The sequence below is a fragment of the Papio anubis genome, chromosome 8, assembly GCF_008728515.1.
Source record: "Papio anubis isolate 15944 chromosome 8, Panubis1.0, whole genome shotgun sequence".
Lineage (NCBI taxonomy): Eukaryota > Metazoa > Chordata > Mammalia > Primates > Cercopithecidae > Papio > Papio anubis.
This window is the reverse complement of record NC_044983.1, coordinates 86,418,388-86,436,820: the sequence shown is the minus strand read 5'-3', so window position 1 is coordinate 86,436,820 and position 18,433 is coordinate 86,418,388. Positions and strand designations below refer to the sequence as shown.

Sequence of the window (18,433 nt, the reverse complement as noted above, 5' to 3'; positions counted from 1 at the left end):
TCCTCTGTGTTACCGTTTCTTGTCCTTTGCCCATTCTCTTCTATAGGCTTTTTTATTTTTTTTAAATTGTTTCCTGGGAGCTCTTTTAGGTGAAACTATTTAAGATACGAATTGTAATTTTTTTCCTGTTTACCTTTTGTCTTTTGATGTTGCCTAGAAATCTCGCACTTTAACTTTTCATTCCAGGAATAGAGAGTGATATGCATTTGTCTCTTCTTATTCTCTTTCCTGATCTCAGTGGTATACATTTGTTTAAGATGAGTGACAGAGGCTGGGAACTTTCTTGCTATAGAATATAAAAGGGCCAGGTGGGGTGCTTACACTTGTAGTCCTAGCACTTTGGAAGGCTGAGGTGGAAGGATCACTTGAGCCCAGGAGTTTGAGACCAGCCTGGGCAATGTAGCAAGATCTTGTCTCTACAAAAACTTTTGAAAAGTAGCTGGGTATGGTGGTATATGCCTGTAGTCCTAGCTCCTCAGGAGGCTGAATTGGGAGACTGACTTGAGCTCAGGAGTTCAAGGTTACGGTGACCTATGATCGTGGCACTGTACTCCAGCCTGGGTGACAGAGTGAGACACTGTCTCAAAAAAATACAAAAAGTCTAAATAGAACTTCTGAGCATGCATATTGGGGAATTGTACCATTACAAAGAGCACTTGATTTGAATAAAATTGTAAGAAACTTGATGCTTATCCTGCTTTACTCCTCTGTTTAACCTTTTCCATTTCCTGAACTAGCCATATTTTCCTGTGCTCTTCAGTACAAGGCTATTCTTTTATTCCATAAACATTAATTTTTCATTAGTTTGCCAGTCTAACTCCTACTGATCCTTCAAGAGTCAATATAAGCATCATCTCCTATGTAAAGCCTTTCCTGGCATTTCTAAGCCAAGTTTGATACCCTGACTCAGTTCTTTTATTGTACTTTCTGCATATCTTTATTACAGAGCTTCTCAGATTTTATTATGATTTGCTTTTTTATTTTTCTGCCTTTTAGTTTGTGAGTCTCTGAGAACAGATACTGGAATGTCATGTTCATCTTTGTATTTCCTGACACAAAGCACAGTGCTTGTCATGTCATAGGCACTCTGTGTTTGTTAAATGGATGAGTTTAACAGGTCCACTACTACCAATTTAGCAACTTTGCAAGAATTAGAAGAGGAATGAAAAATTATAGAAAATACACGTTTTTTGTTTGTTTGTTTGTTTTTGTTTTTTTGGGTAAGATACTTTGCTGCTATCTGCTAGAAAATATACAACATTGATGTGGTGAATGATAACCCTTTAGATGCATACCCTTCACAAATTTACATAGTAGCCTTGAGTTTCAAAACCTAGCTCAGCTGTTTCTTATCTGTGTACTTTTGGCTTGGTCACCAAACTTTTCTGGTCTGATTTTCCTTACCTATAACGTAGTGATCATAACACTTGCCTTATTCCTTATAGGATTATAATTAAATGAGATAACATATAGATAATCACTGTATAAAACTTTTTGTAGGTGTACTTTTTACATGCTATTATTTGAAATAATCAGTATTTTAAGTTTTTAATATGTACAGACATGACAAAGTACAATTTTACCTTCAAGTCTGATTTTAGATCTTGCATTTAAGTAGATGTTACACACTTAGTGAAATGTGCATCTGCTAAAATTTCCAGAGGTAAGAAATAGTCTTTTTTTTAATTTTTAGAATACCATTTTATAGTTAATTAAATACAACAGTCTAGAAGAACTTTGGAGAACCCAAATCTTAGGCATTTTCCATTTTTTCTATCTCTACTTAAAAAGCTCTACTAAAACTTGATTTTTTTTCTGATGCCGTTCTTGTTTCAATAGTGTGGAATTATCTCCATAGACTTTATTGTGTCAGCATTAGATAATTAGTCCTACTGCCTTTAGGTGGAGTAGTTAGCATTCACAGAAATTTAAGGAATGGCTTACAACTTGTCAATACAATGATTGATGGAGCACAGATATTTATTTTTAAGGATAGATGTTTCCAAAGAAACCTAGTTTCATTGAGATTTACCTTAATTCAGGGATGGTTTGCAAACTGATTTTTGTCAGCACAAGAGGAGATAATCTCTCAGGGGTAGATAGTATTAACCAAGTTTGTAAAACTGATTTATAAAATCAGAACACCAATTATTTTATAATGAGAAATCTTGATGTCTTATGTTCTGGGTTCCTCTTATTGGTACAACTGGTATATTGTTTACTTCTAGGGAGATTTATGGAAAGCTAAATTGAATCTGAGTATGTCCTGGTGAGTATGGGATCAGAAGAAAAGGATTTAGGTAAAAATGAATTTTTAAAATATCATCAGATTAGCTTAGCCAATCTTATAACAAAGATGGTCTTGCAAGTGAGACTGGAAAATCTCTGCACTAAGGCGTCTCTCTTCAAGACATAGAACTCTGCCAGTGTTTCTGATTTTCTTTGTCTCATTGGATAACATCAATTTTTCTTATTTCTCTTATTTCCAAGGCATTAGGTGAAATAGTCCATAGGCTTATAAAGCGACATCAGTCTTTACTTCAGAGATTAAAAGAGTAAATAGTATTCTTGCAGAATTTTTGTGAATAAAAATGTTTTGTTTTCATCTATTAAATTTTTTTTCCAAATGGCATTTTTGTCAAGAAAAAAGTACTTTTAATGACTATGGAATTATTTATCTTTAGGACAATAAAATTCATCTTTAGTTTTATATTCCTTTTCAATAATAATTATAATAATGCCAAAAAACTGTAGATATATGTGAATATATTTTGAAAGATGTTTTTGTTGCTCATTTTAAATAAGCAGACTTATAATGATTGCTTGTTACTTAGCTCCTACTAAATGCGTATATTATTAGGAAAATATTTTTGAGTAGTTAAACTAATTATATAAAATTTTAAAACATGAGTTAAAAAGTTTATTTTCTTCATGTTTGCCAGTGTAAGACGAATGGAATGCAAGCCTTTTCTCAAGGTCTTAATGAACAACAGCAACATCAGTCTCCAGTTAAAAAAGGTAAAATTTTATCATAATTCCCAATTTTATCATTGAATGTCTTAGCATTCATATACAGTTAATATTACTGTATCGCTTAGATGCAAACCTATATTATATGAAATTTTATTATATATTTTTAGATTGATTTCTATCTATATGAGTCAGGCTACCAGTTTGACTGCTTTCAAGGAGAGACCAGAATACAATGGCTTAAACAAAATAGGAGTTTATTACTAGATTTTCTGTATCATGTAAAATTCTGAACTGTTTTAATGATTTTGCCCTGTGAAGTTTCTATTTTCCCACTGTTCTCTTATCTTATTACTATGCCATCAACACATGGCTTCCATCTCATGGTCCCAAGATAACTGCCTCTGTTCCTGCCATGATGTTCCTGTGTAGCCATTAGGAAGGAGGAAAGGGGGAAGGAAGTTTGCCTTAAGATTATGACCCAGAAGTTGCACATAGTACTTCCACTTACATCACATTGCCAGAACTTGGTCATACTGTGCCTACTGGCAGGGTAGACTGGGAAACATAGTCTTTAGCAATACAGTTAATTCTATTACTGAAACAAAAAGAAAGAACTGCTCTAGGGGAAAACCAATAGTCTCTCCCACACTACCTATTTTAAAAATAAAATAAAATTATTTAATTTAGTTTCCAAATTTTTGTCAATTAATGTATGTAGTTTAAAAGTTTGAAGTATGAAGAGACGATTAATTTTTTCTTCTAATATTTATCCGCATATTTCTAAATACAAGTATTTCCAAATTTCTCAATTTTTGAAAACTTTATATTGATGTTTTATCTTGGTAAATGAGAACTTAAGTCTCTCACATCAGTTCCTTCAGTTCTTCACCCTTTCATCTCCCCACCACATAGTTATTTAACAAGTTTCAATTAAAATGTTACTCACTCTTTATACTACTGTGACTGTGTAAAATATAACTGCTTAGCCAAGAGGTGCATATCTCCCTTTTTATACACTTTATCATTTTTTCTAAAGTGAATGTTTGCCTTATGTTTCTGTGTTATCTGTTGTTAACTCTTTTCTTAAAATGCTCCAACAACTCTGCCACACTTGTGTATGCTATTTATGCTCAAGTATATCAGTTCTTTTTTTTCTTAGATGGGACATTCCTTTCAGAATACTCCATAATCCTATTCCAATATGGACTAGTTGTTCTTTAGTACTGCTGTACAGCTATTTTTCTGGAGTGGACCTTTGCTATTATCTTGGGATATCCCTTTATAATCCTTTGGTTTCTTTTTTAAAAAATTGAAGTGGAGTTCACCCAGTCACCATTTTAACCATTTTAAAATATACAATTAAATGGCTTTTAGTACATTCACAATGTTGTACAACACTACTAATTCCAGGACATTTTTATCACCCTAGAGAGAAATCTCATACTCATTAAGCTGTTACTACTTTCTCTTCTCTCTACTTAGGCCGTGTGGTAGACACTAATCTATTTCTGTCTCTTTGGATTTAGCTATCTGGCCATATCATATAAATGGAATCATACAATATGTCACTTTTTTCAATTTATTTTTTAAATTGATATATAATAGCTGTACATATTTTATATCAATTAAAATAATTGAGAGTACATGTGATATTTTGATTACTATGTACAATGTGTAATGATTAAATAAGAGTGATTGAGATATCCATCACATTTACCTTTCTCTTGTGAACAATATGTGACCTTTTGTGTCTGGCTTCTATCACTTTCCATAAGGTTTTCAAGGTTCATTATGTTTTAGCACTATTAATACTTTATTTTTTATGACTAAATAATATTCCATTGTATGGATTATACCACATTTTGTTTATCCATTTCTCAACTGATACACATTTGAGTTGTTTTCACTCTTTGGCTATTGTGAATAATATTGCTGTGGACATTTGCATACAAGTTTTTGTTTCAACACTTGTTTTCATTTCTCTCAGGCATATACCTAGGAGCCGACTTGCTGGATCATTGGTAGTTCTGTGTTTTAACATTTTAAGGAACTGCCAAATTGTTTTTCACAGCAGTTCTACCGTTTTACATTCTTAGTTGCAAGGTACTAGGGTTTCCAATCTCTCAATATTCTTGGTATTATTATATCTTTTTATTATAAGCAATCCTAGTGGGTGACAAGTGGTATCTCATTATGGTTTTGATTTGCATTTTCTTATGATTATGATACTGTTTTTTCATGTGCTTGTTGGCTATTTCTATTTGTTTTTTGGATACATCCTTTATTCAAGTTGTTTAACAATATTTTAACTGGGTTGTTTGTTATTGAGTTGTTTTGTTATTGAGTTACAAGACTTCGGGATATTAGACTCTTATCTATTATCTGTTATTCTCCTTCCTGCTATTGTTCTCTTTCCACTGCGTGCATATATATATATATATATGTTGTCTTTTCATTCTCTACTGGAGCTTGTGTTATTCTCTTGATAGTGTGTTTTAATGCACAAATTTTTTTAGCTTTGATGAATTTTAACTGTTTTTCCTTTTGTTGCTCATGTTTTTGGTGTCAGATCTAAGAAGTCATTGCCAAATCTAAGGTCATTAAGATTTACCCCTGTTTCATTCTAAGAGTTTTATAGTTTTAGCTCTTGCATTTAGGTCTTTGATCTATTTTGAGTTAATTTTTACATATGATGGGAAATAAAAGTCCAGCTTCATTGTTTGTCATGTGTGTATCCACTTGTCCCATCATAATTTGTAAAACAGGCTATTCTTTTTTCATTGAATGGTCTTGGCACCTTCGTTGAAAATCAGTTGACCATAGGTGTATGTGTTTAATGTGTTTATTCCTGGACTCTTAATTCTGTTCTCCTGTTTTATATGCCTGTCCTTACGTCAGTATCACACTTTTTTGATTACTATAGCTTTGTAGTAACTATTAAAATTGGGAAGTGTTAAGTCTTCCAACTTTGTTCTTTTTCCAAATTGTTTTGGCTATTTAGGGGTCTTTGCAGTTCCATTTGATATTTTAAGATCAATGTTTCCATGTCTGCAAAAGAGGCCATTAGAAATTTGATAGGGATAGCATTGAATCTATAGATCACTTCGAGAGGAATATTGCCAACTTAACAATATTAAATCTCACAATCCATAAACATAAGAAATCTTCCCATTTAGGTATTCTTTAAGTTATTTTAGCAATATTTTACAGTTTTTGGTGTACAAGTCATATACCTCCTTGGTTAAATTTATTCCTAAGTACTGTATTCTTTTTGATGTTATTGTAAATGGAATCTTTTTGTTATTCATTGATCATATATAAAATAAATTTATTTCATGGGGAACATTACTATGAATTTATGAAAATGAAAAATATTATGAGACTATTATGAACAGTTAGTTGTATGCCAAAACCTAGATAACCTAGATAAAATACAAGTTATTAGGAACACAGAATTTACCAAAACTAACTCAAGAAGAAATAGAAAATCTGAGCAAACCTGCAGCAAGTAAGAAGATTGTATCAGTAATTAAAAACCTCACAACAAAGAAAAGTTCGGGACTAGATGGCTTCTCACCAGTAAATTCTACTAAACATTTAAAGAACAGTTAACACTAATCCTCAAACTATTCCCAAAAAATATGAAGAGGGGTAACACTTCCAGTGAGGCCAGTATTATTCTGATACCCAAAGCCAAAGACATCAGAAGAAAAGAAAACTATAGCCAATATCCCTTCAAATATAGATACAAAAATCCTCAATAAAATACTAACAACTTTTTACTATAAACATAGCAAAAAGATTATATACCATGTCCAAGTGGGATTAATCTCAATAATGCAAGGGTGAGTCAACATATCAAAATCAGTAATACCATGTCCAAGTGGGATTAATCTCAATAATGCAAGGGTGAGTCAACATATCAAAATCAGTAATAATACACCACATTAACAAGATTCAGGGAAAAGCACATGATCATCTCAATTGAAGAAAAAGCATTTGACAAAACATGCTATCAAGAACAAGATAAGGGTGTCCACTTTCACTGTTTTTATTCAATGTTATGTTGAAAGTTCTAGCCATAGCAATTAGGCAAGAAAAAGAAATAAATGGTATTTAAATTGGGAAAGATGAAGTAAAAGCATCTCTATTCACAGAGAACACAGTCCTACCCAGATGATCACCAATTAGGATGGTTTGACCTATAATTTTTTGATTTTACAATAGTTCAAAAACAATATCTGTTCAGTAGAAACTGTACTTTTCTCATGATGCTGGGCAGCATCAGCAAGGTGCCACTCCTAGTTAGCCATGCATTTTCATCTTTTGCTATTTTTAACTTAAAATGGGTTTATTAGGATATAACTCCATTGTAAGTTGAGAAGCATCTGTATATATAGAAGATCCTAGGGAATTCACATGAACTATTAGAGCTAATAAAAATAAATTAAAGTTGCAGGATGCAAAACCACTGTTGTTTATGATTTTAGTAATTTGAGTCATTTTTTTCCTAATCAGTCTTGGTAAAGGTTTGTTAGTTTTTGTCTTTTCAAATAACCAACTTTTGGTTTTGCTGATTTTCTCTGTTGTTTTTTATATTCTCTATTTCATTTATCTTCACTCTGATCTTTATTATTTAGTTCATTTTTTCTAGTATTTGATTTAGTTTGCTCTTTTCTCCTAGTTCCTTAGTGTGTAATGTTAGATACTGAGTTATTTCTTCTTTTTTTAATAAGACGTTTATAGCTATAAACTATGCTCTGAACACTGTTTTTGCTTCATCTCATAAATTTTGATATGTTGTGACTTTGTTTCATTTGTCACATATTTTCTAAGACCCCTGTTGTTTATTCCTTGATGCATTGGTTGTATAAGAGTGTGTTTTAATTTACACATAGTGGTGAATTTTCCAGTTTACTTCTGGTTTTGATTTCTAGTTTTATTTCAGTGTTGTCATAGGGCATACTTTGTATGATTTGAATATTTTTAAATTTATTGAGACTGTTTTGTGGGCTAACATATGAGTTCATCCCGGAGAATGTTCCATGTGTGTGGAACATGCGTGCTCTGGTTCCATGTGTGCTTCAGAAGAATGTATATTCTGCTGTTGTTGGGTAAAGTGTTGTATATATGTAATTAGGTTAGTTGGATTGTAGTGTTCACGTTCTGTTTCCTTGTTGATCTTCTGTTAAGTTTTCCTATCCAATATTGAGCGTGGAATATTGTAGTCTCCAGTTACTAATGTTAAAATGTCCATTTCTATGCTTAATTCTGTGTTTTTCTTTCTGTTGTTGGGTATACATGTGCTTATAATTGTTATATCTTCTTGATTAATTGATGCTTTTATCATTGTATAAATGTCCATTGTCTCTTATAACAATTTTTGTCTTAATGTCTGTTTTTGTCTAATATTAGTATACTCCCTTCAGCTGTCTTTTGGTTACTGCTTGAATTGAATATCTTTTACAGTCTTTCAGTTTCAACTTATTTTTGTCATTGGATCTAAAATGAGTCTCTTTTGGACAGAATGTAATGAGATGATTTTAAAAAATTCATTCTACCAATCTCTGCCTTTTATAATAATTGAAAAAGTTAGTGCATTTACATTTAATGTAATTAACTGATTTAAAAAGGACTCAATCCTCCCATTTTGCTATTTGTCTTCTGTATGTCTTTTTTTGTTACTTTATTCCTCCATTACTGTTTTTTGTGTTTAATAGATATTTTCTAGTGTACTATTTTTATTTCCTTTTAGTTTACTATATTTTTTATGTTCCTAATTGCTGTGTTGGGTATTAATTTAATATATAACAAACTAGTTTGAATTAATATCAACTTACTTCCAATGTTATATGAAACATTGCTCCTATATAGATCTCTAAAGTCACCTTTATGTTGTTATTGTCATAAATTACATCTTTATACACATTCTGTCATCTATTGACCTAGATTTATAATTACGCATTTTTATGCACTTGTCTTTTAAATCATATAGGAGAAAAGGATGAATTTCATACTGAAAATTTATTGATACTTTTATATTTGCCTGTGTAGTTACATTTACTGGTGTTATTTCCTCATGTGGATTTTAGTCGCGTACTATCCTTTAAGTCTGAAAGATTCCCTTTAGCATTTCTTGTAAGACAGGTTTACAAGCAGTAAACTCTGTCAGTATTTGGTTATCTGTGAATGTCTCCATTTCTGCTTCATTTTTGAAGGAGCTTTTGTCAGGTATAGATTTTTTGATTGACACTTTTTTGATTTCAGCACTTTAAATATGTCATCCCATGACTTCTGACATCCATGGTTTCTGATGAGAAATCAGCTGTTTATCTGATAGAGAATCCCTTGTAAAGTGATGAATTGCTACTGTCTTTCTGAAGTCAAGATTTTCGTTGACTTTAACAGATTGATTACGATGTATCTATGTGTGAAGAATCTCTTTTAGTATACAGATAGATGCTCCTTAACTTATGGTGGGATTACTTCCCAATAAACCCATCGTAAGTTGAAAATATAATAAGTTGGTATGAGAGTCTTTGGCCCAGAGAGTCTTTGGTCAGAGAATCACCAGTGCTTAAAGTCTGAAACCTTGAATTGCTTTCACATCATCATAAAGTCAAACAATTGTAGGTCAAACCATCATAAGTTGGGGGCTGTCTGCATTCTATTTGTAGTTTGTTGAACTTCTTAGATGTATAGATTCTTTTTTTGTTGTTAAATTTTGGAAATGTTATGCCACGATTTCTTCAAATACCATTTCTTCTCCTTTTTCTCTCTCTCCTCCTGGCACTTCCATTATATATTTGTTGGTATGCTTGATGGTAACCCATAAGTGTCTTAGACTCTGTTCATTTTCTTTATTATTTTTTCTTTCTGCTCCTCAGACTGAATAATGTCAATTGAATTACTTTTAAATTTGCTGATTCTTTCTTCTGCCTGCTCAAATCTGCTGTTGAAACCCTCTTGTGAATTTTTCACTTCTGTTATTGTACTTCTTAGTAATTTCTATCTGGCTTCTTATAAGTTCCATCTCTTTATAGATATTCTCTATTTAATGAGACACTCCTCTCATAATTTTCTTTAGCTCTTTGAGCATATTTAAAATAGTTTATTGAGGCCGGGCGCGGTGGCTCAAGCCTGTAATCCCAGCACTTTGGGAGGCCGAGACGGGTGGATCACGAGGTCAGGAGATCGAGACCATCCTGGCTAACATGGTGAAACCCCGTCCCTACTAAAAAATAACAAAAAAAAACTAGCCGGGCGATGTGGCAGACGCCTGTAGTCCCAGCTACTCGGGAGGCTGAGGCAGGAGAATGGCGTGAACCCGGGAGGCGGAGCTTGCAGTGAGCTGAGATCCGGCCACTGCACTCCAGCCTGGGCGACAGAGCAAGACTCCGTCTCAAAAAAAAAAAAAAATAAAAAATAAAATAGTTTATTGAAAGTCTTTCTCAAGTAAATTCAATGTCTTGGCTTCCTTGGTGAAAATTTCTATTTCTTTTTTTCCAATGAATGAGCCCATACTTTCTTCATTCATTGCGTGCTTTATAATTTTTGTTGTGGTGGTTGAGAACTGGACATTTTGAATGTTATAATGTGGCTGCTCTGGAAATCTGATTTTCTTTCTTCCCTTGGGTTTGTTGTTGCTCTTTGTTGTAGTAGTTGTTAGCTTAGTGACTTTTCCAAACTAATACTGTAAAATCTATATTCTTTGTCATGAATGACCATGGAAGTCTCTATTTTGTTATCTTAGTAGTCAGCTAGTGATTTGACGTAATTTCCTTCAATGGCTAGAACCATACCAAACTGAAAAACAAAGAAGCCCCTCTTTCAGCCTTTGCATAAGGCCTCTATGTATTTTGATGTATTGCCTTAATTCTGCCTTCACCTTCATTTCCTGCTTGGTAGGAATCTGAAAGTCAGCCAGGAGTGAGTGCTTAGGATCTTCTCAAGTTTTTCTGTGAACATGAGCCTAGCTTTGACATGCATGTGGGCTTCTATAAAGAATATTTGGGATTCTTTCAGTGCCCTTCTTCCTCAAAGCATCTTGTTTTTTCAGTTTTTCCTCCCAAGCTTTTTGGTATGCCTAATGTTTGCTCCCATTGTTATCCCTTGTCTCAGGTGGAAGCAACTAATACATTTTCCTGTAAATGTTTGGACAAATGGATTTTGGGCAGCAGCTTTAATGCTAGGAGAATTCTTAGTTAGGTGTGAAGTACAGGCAAGCTTCTCAGAATGGTTCCTCAGGGAACCACCAGAAAGGTCAAAACAAATAATCATAATTTTTTGAGAATGAAGTCTGTACTACTCCCTCCAGTTCTGGGAACCTGTAAAAGTAATGAGGGCCGTTGTTTTCAAGGCCATGGCCTATCTGGGGGATGGTCCCAGGTAAGTTAAATGCCACAATTTTTTTCCCAAATTTAGCTATTTTTTTGTTCACTAAGCATTCCCCTGGTTTTTACAGGCTTTGGGTTAGAGTCCGGGGTTCTGAGAAAGTTGATTCTGACAGTTTTTATGAGCATACTTGTTTTTGTGGAGGAAAGACTTTTAGAATTCTCTACTTGGCTGTTTTACCTGACATCACTTACCTCCATTTCTTGAGTTTTATGTTTTCTTCTTTATTGATTTATGTCCTTATTTTGCTCAAGTACATTCTCCAGGAGTTTCACGAAAAAAGGGTATTGGGTTGGTGAATTCTTTGAGTTTGTGTATTTGAAAATATCTTTATTCTGTTCTCACACTTGATTGATGGTTTGGCTACATAGAATGTTCCAGATTAAGGATGAACCTCAAAAATGTTACATGAAAGAAGCCAGACCCAAAATTTCTGATAAGTTAAATTTTCCTTGATGTATTTCAGAACTGTGTATTAGGAACAACACATTGATAATTGTTACCTGTTAGTTGATAGGAAGATAGGATAGTAATTCAACCCTTCTTATTCCTAGTCTTTGCATTTTTTATATCCATTTACTTTCAACTTATATGCCTTTATATTTAATATGTGTCTCTTGTAGACAACATATACTAGGGTCTTCTTATTTTTTAAATCCACTCTGTCAATTTGTAGTCTTTAATGTAATGTTTAGGGGGTCAGTAAACTATGGCTTACAGACCAATTCCTGTTTTTATAAATAAAAATGTATTGAAACATAGCCACATCCTATATATTATCTGTGGCTGCTTTTGCTTTAACAGTAATACATATTTCTTAAAACAAAACTTAGAGGAAAAAAGGAATCTGTTATACTTACCCACCTATTTATCATCTCTTTTGCTCTTTATTTCTCAACAGTAAAGTTTCCATCTAGTATAATTCCCTTCAGCCTGTAGAACTTCCTTTAGTATTTCTTGAAGATCACATCTGCTGGTGATGAATTCTTTCAATTTTACTTTATCTGAAAATGTCTTTCCTTCACATGCATTTCTGAGCGGTTTTTCCCCCCACTGGACATGAAATTCTTGGTTACTGTTCTTTTCTTTTAGAACATTAAACATATTATTCCATTGCCTTCTGGGACAGCATATAATCTGTCTTGGTGATCGTTTCTGGTAATCATTTCTGATTTGAAATCTGCAGATATTTGAAACATTGTTCTCCTTGAAGATAAGGGCCCTATCTTGGGTCCTATTCATTATTACCTAGCACAGTTCCTGATACATAGTAAGATGTACAATAAATGTTTCTCGAATTGAATTTATTTTTATTGTGTTAAGTTTTTAGTATTGATTGAGACTTGATAGGCTCATTAAAGTAACATTTTGGCAGGATCTGAATTGCCTAATAGTTTTTACTGTGGTTATACTTTATAGAAGATCATTTTACTAGACCTGAATAACCAGATGAAAAAAGCCATGCATTCCCCATTTTCCTAATTATATTTCTTTCATTTTTCCTTGGTTACTTGGTTTTCTTTCTATGTAAAAGGAGAATTGGAGGCAGTAGATGCTTTTCAAAGCTTTTTTCTCCTCCTCTTTTGCATAGACACACTACTCATCATTTTATAAAATAATAGAGGACATCCAGAAAAAAATAAACCAAAAAGTGATCTAGACAGCTCTACATTTCATAACATTACATTTGATGTTTAATATCTACAGAGAGAATTAAATACAGCAGAGATTTCCTGTTGAAGCTCTCAAGTGTTTCCATCTGCAGAAAAAAACCAGACTTTCTGCCTGATCATCCCATTGTACTGCAAAAACCAGTAAGTAGTTTTCTAAGTTTGTATTGTAATATTATATTAAAAATATTTTTCTTTAACATTTTCATCAGACTCTACCTCTAGATTTTTAACCTTCCTTATTATAAGATACAGGTAATTCAGAAAACTACAAAAATCTAAAGGTATAATAAACCAATTATTATAAAGTAACTGTCTAAAAATTAGAATGGAATAGCTGTATTTTGTTTAAGAAATATTTTTAATTGGAAGGTCATGAAAATATTATCCAATACTCTAAAAGTTTTATTTTTTCAATTAAATTATATTTGCCACCTGAAATTAATTTTATTCTATGATGTGAGGTGGGCATCAAGTTTTACCTTTTTCTACATGGATATCCAGTCATTTAAAAAATATTTATTGAAATGGTACTTCTCTGACATCTTTGTGGCAATATATGCGTGGTCTGTTAATGGGCTATCCATTCTGTTCAATTAGTCTTTTTATACATTATAACAAATCATCTCATGTATTTTTCTTTAACATGTCTTTGCTGTTCTTAGCCCTTTATATTTCTGTTACTTTATCAAATTCCATCTAAATAAATACACATAATGAATACATACATGCATCTCTTAGGATATTCATGGAAAGGACATGGATTTTGTCATCAGACATGGCTTCAAATTGTAGCTCCATTCTGTGTACTGGCAGTTCAAACTTGGACAAGTCACTTAACGTCATTGAACCTTAGTTTTGCAGTTGCTGATAAGGATGATAATCTCTGACTGTTAGGATTAATAAAATAATGCATGAGATTACTGAGTATGATACTTTTCTCTCATTTGCTCTTAGTAAATGATTCCCATTCTTTATGGTCTCTACTTACATTTGACTGGAATTTAACTTTCTATTAGAGTTTTCGGAAATACCTTTATATAGGTAAAGGCAGCTAGGACTCTTCTGATATGAGATTCAGGATATAGGTATACTGAGAAAAGTTCAAATGGGAGATATATGGTACTACCTCCTATCTCCATTTTTGGTATTCTAATTCTTTGGAATTCATAGTATTTTTTTCCTCAAATTATAATTTTAAAAAAATGTTATGTTGTTCATAGTTTATGTTAATATTTCTTAAACTCCCTAACTTTAAATCTCTAGCCAATCCTTTTTAAAGTTAATTAAAGCAGGAATTAAAATTTTGTATAATACTTCTCATACAGGAATATTAAATAAGAAAAAATGTACTTGATATTTCAACTTTTCCACCTGTTCAAAGATCTTTGGGATATGTAATCCATGGTCTGTAAGAATAAATGTAAACTTCAGTGCTATATAAACTATAGTCACTGTTTCATTTGTAGACTTTCCACCTTTAATAACATTTTATTGTGTAAATAAAAGCTTGACATACACTTTTTAAAACAAACTTACACATTAGAATTCATTTTACTTTTGATTTACACATTAATACATTTTTTAAAACTAGGTGCCACAGAAACAGAACAACAGGTTTGGAATACAATTTAATATATTTTAAAATGAATTACATATATTTTTAAAACATGAGCCATTTTGTTACTTGACAGTTCTAGTTACTTTAATAGTTTCTATGTTAACATGCATTTAAATCTGTAAACACCTGGTACATTCACAGTATTTGGTTTGATGAACTAATTAGTAAAAACCGTATTCAATCAATTGATAAATTAACTTTTTCTTTTATATTACAGGAAAACAACCAAAGTTTTAAGTAGCATTTTAAGAACAGATGAATTTGAAGAGAAAGAATTATTCATTTTATAGTTTGGACATCTGCAAATGAGGTGGATCTAGCAACAATAACTGTAATGGACTGTGACAATTCAATTTATTCTTAATTTTGATGGTTGACTATTTGACTTCTCTAAAAATGAGAAAGAGCTATTTTAAACTATAAAGAATTTTCTAATCAGTTTCAGCCTTGCAGGAGGTTTCCTGCATAAATTGGGAAGTTACACTGGAAAGTAGGAATTTGGTTAGTGAAGTGGGAAGACTGTATATTTATAATTTGCGTACTACTTGCAATTTTTTGTTTTTCATCACTTGTAATAATGGAATGGAAATGTAAGCTGTAAAGACTCTCAAATATAAAATATTTGCTACAGTGTATATATGGTACATAATTTCTTGTTGCTTTTAAAGTTGCTTTTGTTGTTCTGCTTCCCACTGATTTCATACCAGCTCATGAATGGATCGTTACAGTCTCTTCAGAGGCTTAGAATGATTCAGAATGTTCAATGCATAGTTCTCAATGACAGGAGGGAGAATTTTTAATGGGTATTTCTTTTCAGATATATGATTGGTCTCTAGGTTTTTGATAATAATATGGTCTTAAATTCATAATTAATAGCAGAGATTGATAATTTGGAAACAATGGTAGTGAATGAAACTGAAGTTGAAAAACAGCTGCTACTTATGTCACTAATCAGACCATATGAATAGCAGAAGTTGAGCAATTTCAAAGTAAAACTGATATTTTTTTTCCAAAAGAATTTGGACATTTGAAAATAATTGACGTACATTAAGTTTTAATTCTATAATTTCTTATAACATATATGGATGAAGAATTTTTGAGTTTAAGCTTTTAATTCCTAGAAATTTTATACATTAAATCTCCTGCAATTTGTCACTCTGGATGTTACTGTTGTTAAAAAAAAAAAAAAAAAAAAAAAAGGATTTCTTCCAGAAAAATCTGCTGATATATAGGTAAGTGTAAACTCTCCCTAATTCTATTTCTCATATCCCTAGGTCTATTGGCAAAAAGTTTGTTTCACTGAATTTTGAACTTCTAAAACCAGTACTTTTTTTTTCCCGCTGATTTTTGAGTTTGTTTCCCAGATTCAAGCTTGTATTCCATGTTACGTCTCCTATCTTGGTCTTTTGGTGACCTCTTTTTTTTGTTTTTTGTTTTTTTTTTTTTTTTTTTTTTACTACTTTGTTCTTTAGGAAAATGGGTTTTCAAATAGAAAAAAAAATCTTTGTTAACTATAAACTTATTGTTTACTTTAAAATGAGATATTTATACTTAGGTCTCAGTTTTTTCTTTATTCTTTTTCTTTTATTTTTTGGCCCTACTTTCCTTTTCCACTATAGGTTTCAGTATATACTTGCATGTGAATACACACGCACACAGTTCACATACACACAACTCTCACAAACATACACAAAATATATGTATAATTTGTATAAGAGCTGGGGTCAGAATGACCATATAATTAATTGGTTGCTTTATTATTTGCCCATTCTCAAGTCATTTTAATTCTTGTTTCAGAATATGATAGAGCTTATTCCAATTTGGAATCTGCAGACCCTTTCCACTCAGTACTGTTACTGAAAACAGAACCCTTTTAACAAGTAATACTACCATGCTACTTTGGAAACTGCCTAGTACCCAAAAGATTTGATATGCTTTTTGAATTGGATACTTAAATGGACCAACCAAAGCAATGTTTTGATTGGCTATAATTTGTATTTTTGAAACCACTTAAAACAAACATTCTCAAGAAGAGTTTATATGTCAAAAGTCCTTTAGGTTTTAAAGTCTTTTGATCTTTTCTTACTATATACAATCAGTCTGCAGAGACTGTTTTGTTATGTGTCTATTTGCCTTTGTACATATGTATAGCTTGTTTGAATAATCATTGTATATCTCCATTAATGTTGTTCTTTGCTTTGTATATAAATTAAAAGAGTTGACCCAGGTGTTGTTACACAGTGTCTGTCATCCTTAGAGTTGACCAGAGGCACACAAACACACACAAACACACACACACACACACACACGTGTGTATGTGTAATATATCAAAATTACTACTTATTTCTAATAGAACTATGAAAGGATTTTAAAATTGTATTTATATTGGATGAGAACTGAGAGTATACAAAGGTATTGGTAAAAGTTGCTGTTTCATGAATTAGTTTGAGAAAATATTTTAGGTCAAATTTATATTTAAGAAATAAAATTTTATTAATTCAATCTTCCTTTTTTCCTGAGTTTTTCAAAGGGGGAAAAACTGGAAATTTTTACCTTATATTTTTCCCCAAAGACTTATAGTTTCAAAGGAATTTACACTAGAAAATAACATGGCTATACATTTTTATATGTGTTGTATTTTCATCAGCAGGGTTTATAACCAGGACAGATTTTTATTATTAAAAATATTTAATTTCTGAGCTTGTTGAGCAGAGTATAGATAGTATACTATCTATAGATAGTTCTATAGGTAGATAGTTTTAGTCATTCTAGTGTTGAAATTGGAAAACAGATGTCTTCTGTCTAGTACCTTCCCTACTATTTTATGACTTCCGTAAGGTTTTGTGCTTGTTTTATATTTCTTATTTATTCATTTGGGTTAAAAGTTTATTTTTCAAGTATTTTCAAATCATTGTTTACATGCAAATATGTATTTTTCATAAGAAAAGTTAGCTGTCTGTCACATAGCAAAACTATATGCCATAAAACTTGAACCACATTTTCCCAAAGCAATAGTCTCTTCTTTCTTGATATATTTAACTTACATAACAAGGAATTATGATGCTAATAAATGACACAATGTTGCTGTATTACTAAATGGTACTCTAACTTATCACAGAATTGTTCACTTTTGAAAAACCAGTCTATAACCTGATACATGGATAGAGAGTCTATAGGTTACAGCCAAGGTTGTTTGATGCCTATATACTAACTTTTTAACTAATGCAAAGATAATAGTCATAGGGCTGTGAGTTGGGTTGGGTATGGAGTAGACATTGTTGGAAGAATAAACTTCACTCACAGAAAATCTGTTAAAAATCACAAAACGACTGATTTAACCCTTTACAGTATACGACAGTTTACAAAATCTGCCCTATGAAGTAATACTCTAAAAGTTTCCACTTTATTTTTTCTTTATCATAACAAATTCATTTTCACAATATTATTCCTTTATGTGTATGCTTTTTCCCACATATTAGGATTTTGTCACTAAAAGGTTTTAGGTTAGTTACAGTGTAGCAAAGCATTTAGCATTAAATATTGAGAATATTAGTGAACTTTGAAAATTGAGCTAAAATTCACATGAATCATAAAATTATAGAATAAGTTTTAAAAGAGTGCACTTAGTAAATATACCAAACAAAAATATACAGTAGATTAACAACCACAGATAATTTTCTAATTGACATTTTAGATAAGAACACCTGTTTTGCACTTGGAACCATAAGGAAAATGTCTAGGAACATCTAGTTGTTGTTCAGGATCCACCATGAAG

The 18,433-nt window shown here is 31.9% G+C and overlaps 2 protein-coding genes across 2 annotated transcripts in view; one reads left to right on the top strand and one right to left on the bottom strand.

Moving 5' to 3' along the window:
• The window catches only part of C8H8orf88 (chromosome 8 C8orf88 homolog), a 26,428-nt gene extending 11,121 nt beyond the window's left edge, over window positions 1–15,307 (top strand). Inside the window, exons 4-6 of the mRNA XM_003902954.4 lie at window positions 2,943–3,018; window positions 13,075–13,181; window positions 14,876–15,307. Coding sequence (XP_003903003.1) covers window positions 2,943–3,018; window positions 13,075–13,181; window positions 14,876–14,899 — 207 coding nt within the window. The 3' untranslated portion in view covers window positions 14,900–15,307. The remainder of the gene's footprint in view (window positions 1–2,942; window positions 3,019–13,074; window positions 13,182–14,875) is intronic.
• NECAB1 (N-terminal EF-hand calcium binding protein 1) overlaps window positions 14,495–18,433 on the bottom strand; it is a 174,659-nt gene continuing 170,720 nt past the window's right edge. The window contains exon 13 of the mRNA XM_003902951.5: window positions 14,495–18,433. Within this exon, the coding sequence (XP_003903000.1) occupies window positions 18,405–18,433 (29 nt within the window). The 3' untranslated portion in view covers window positions 14,495–18,404.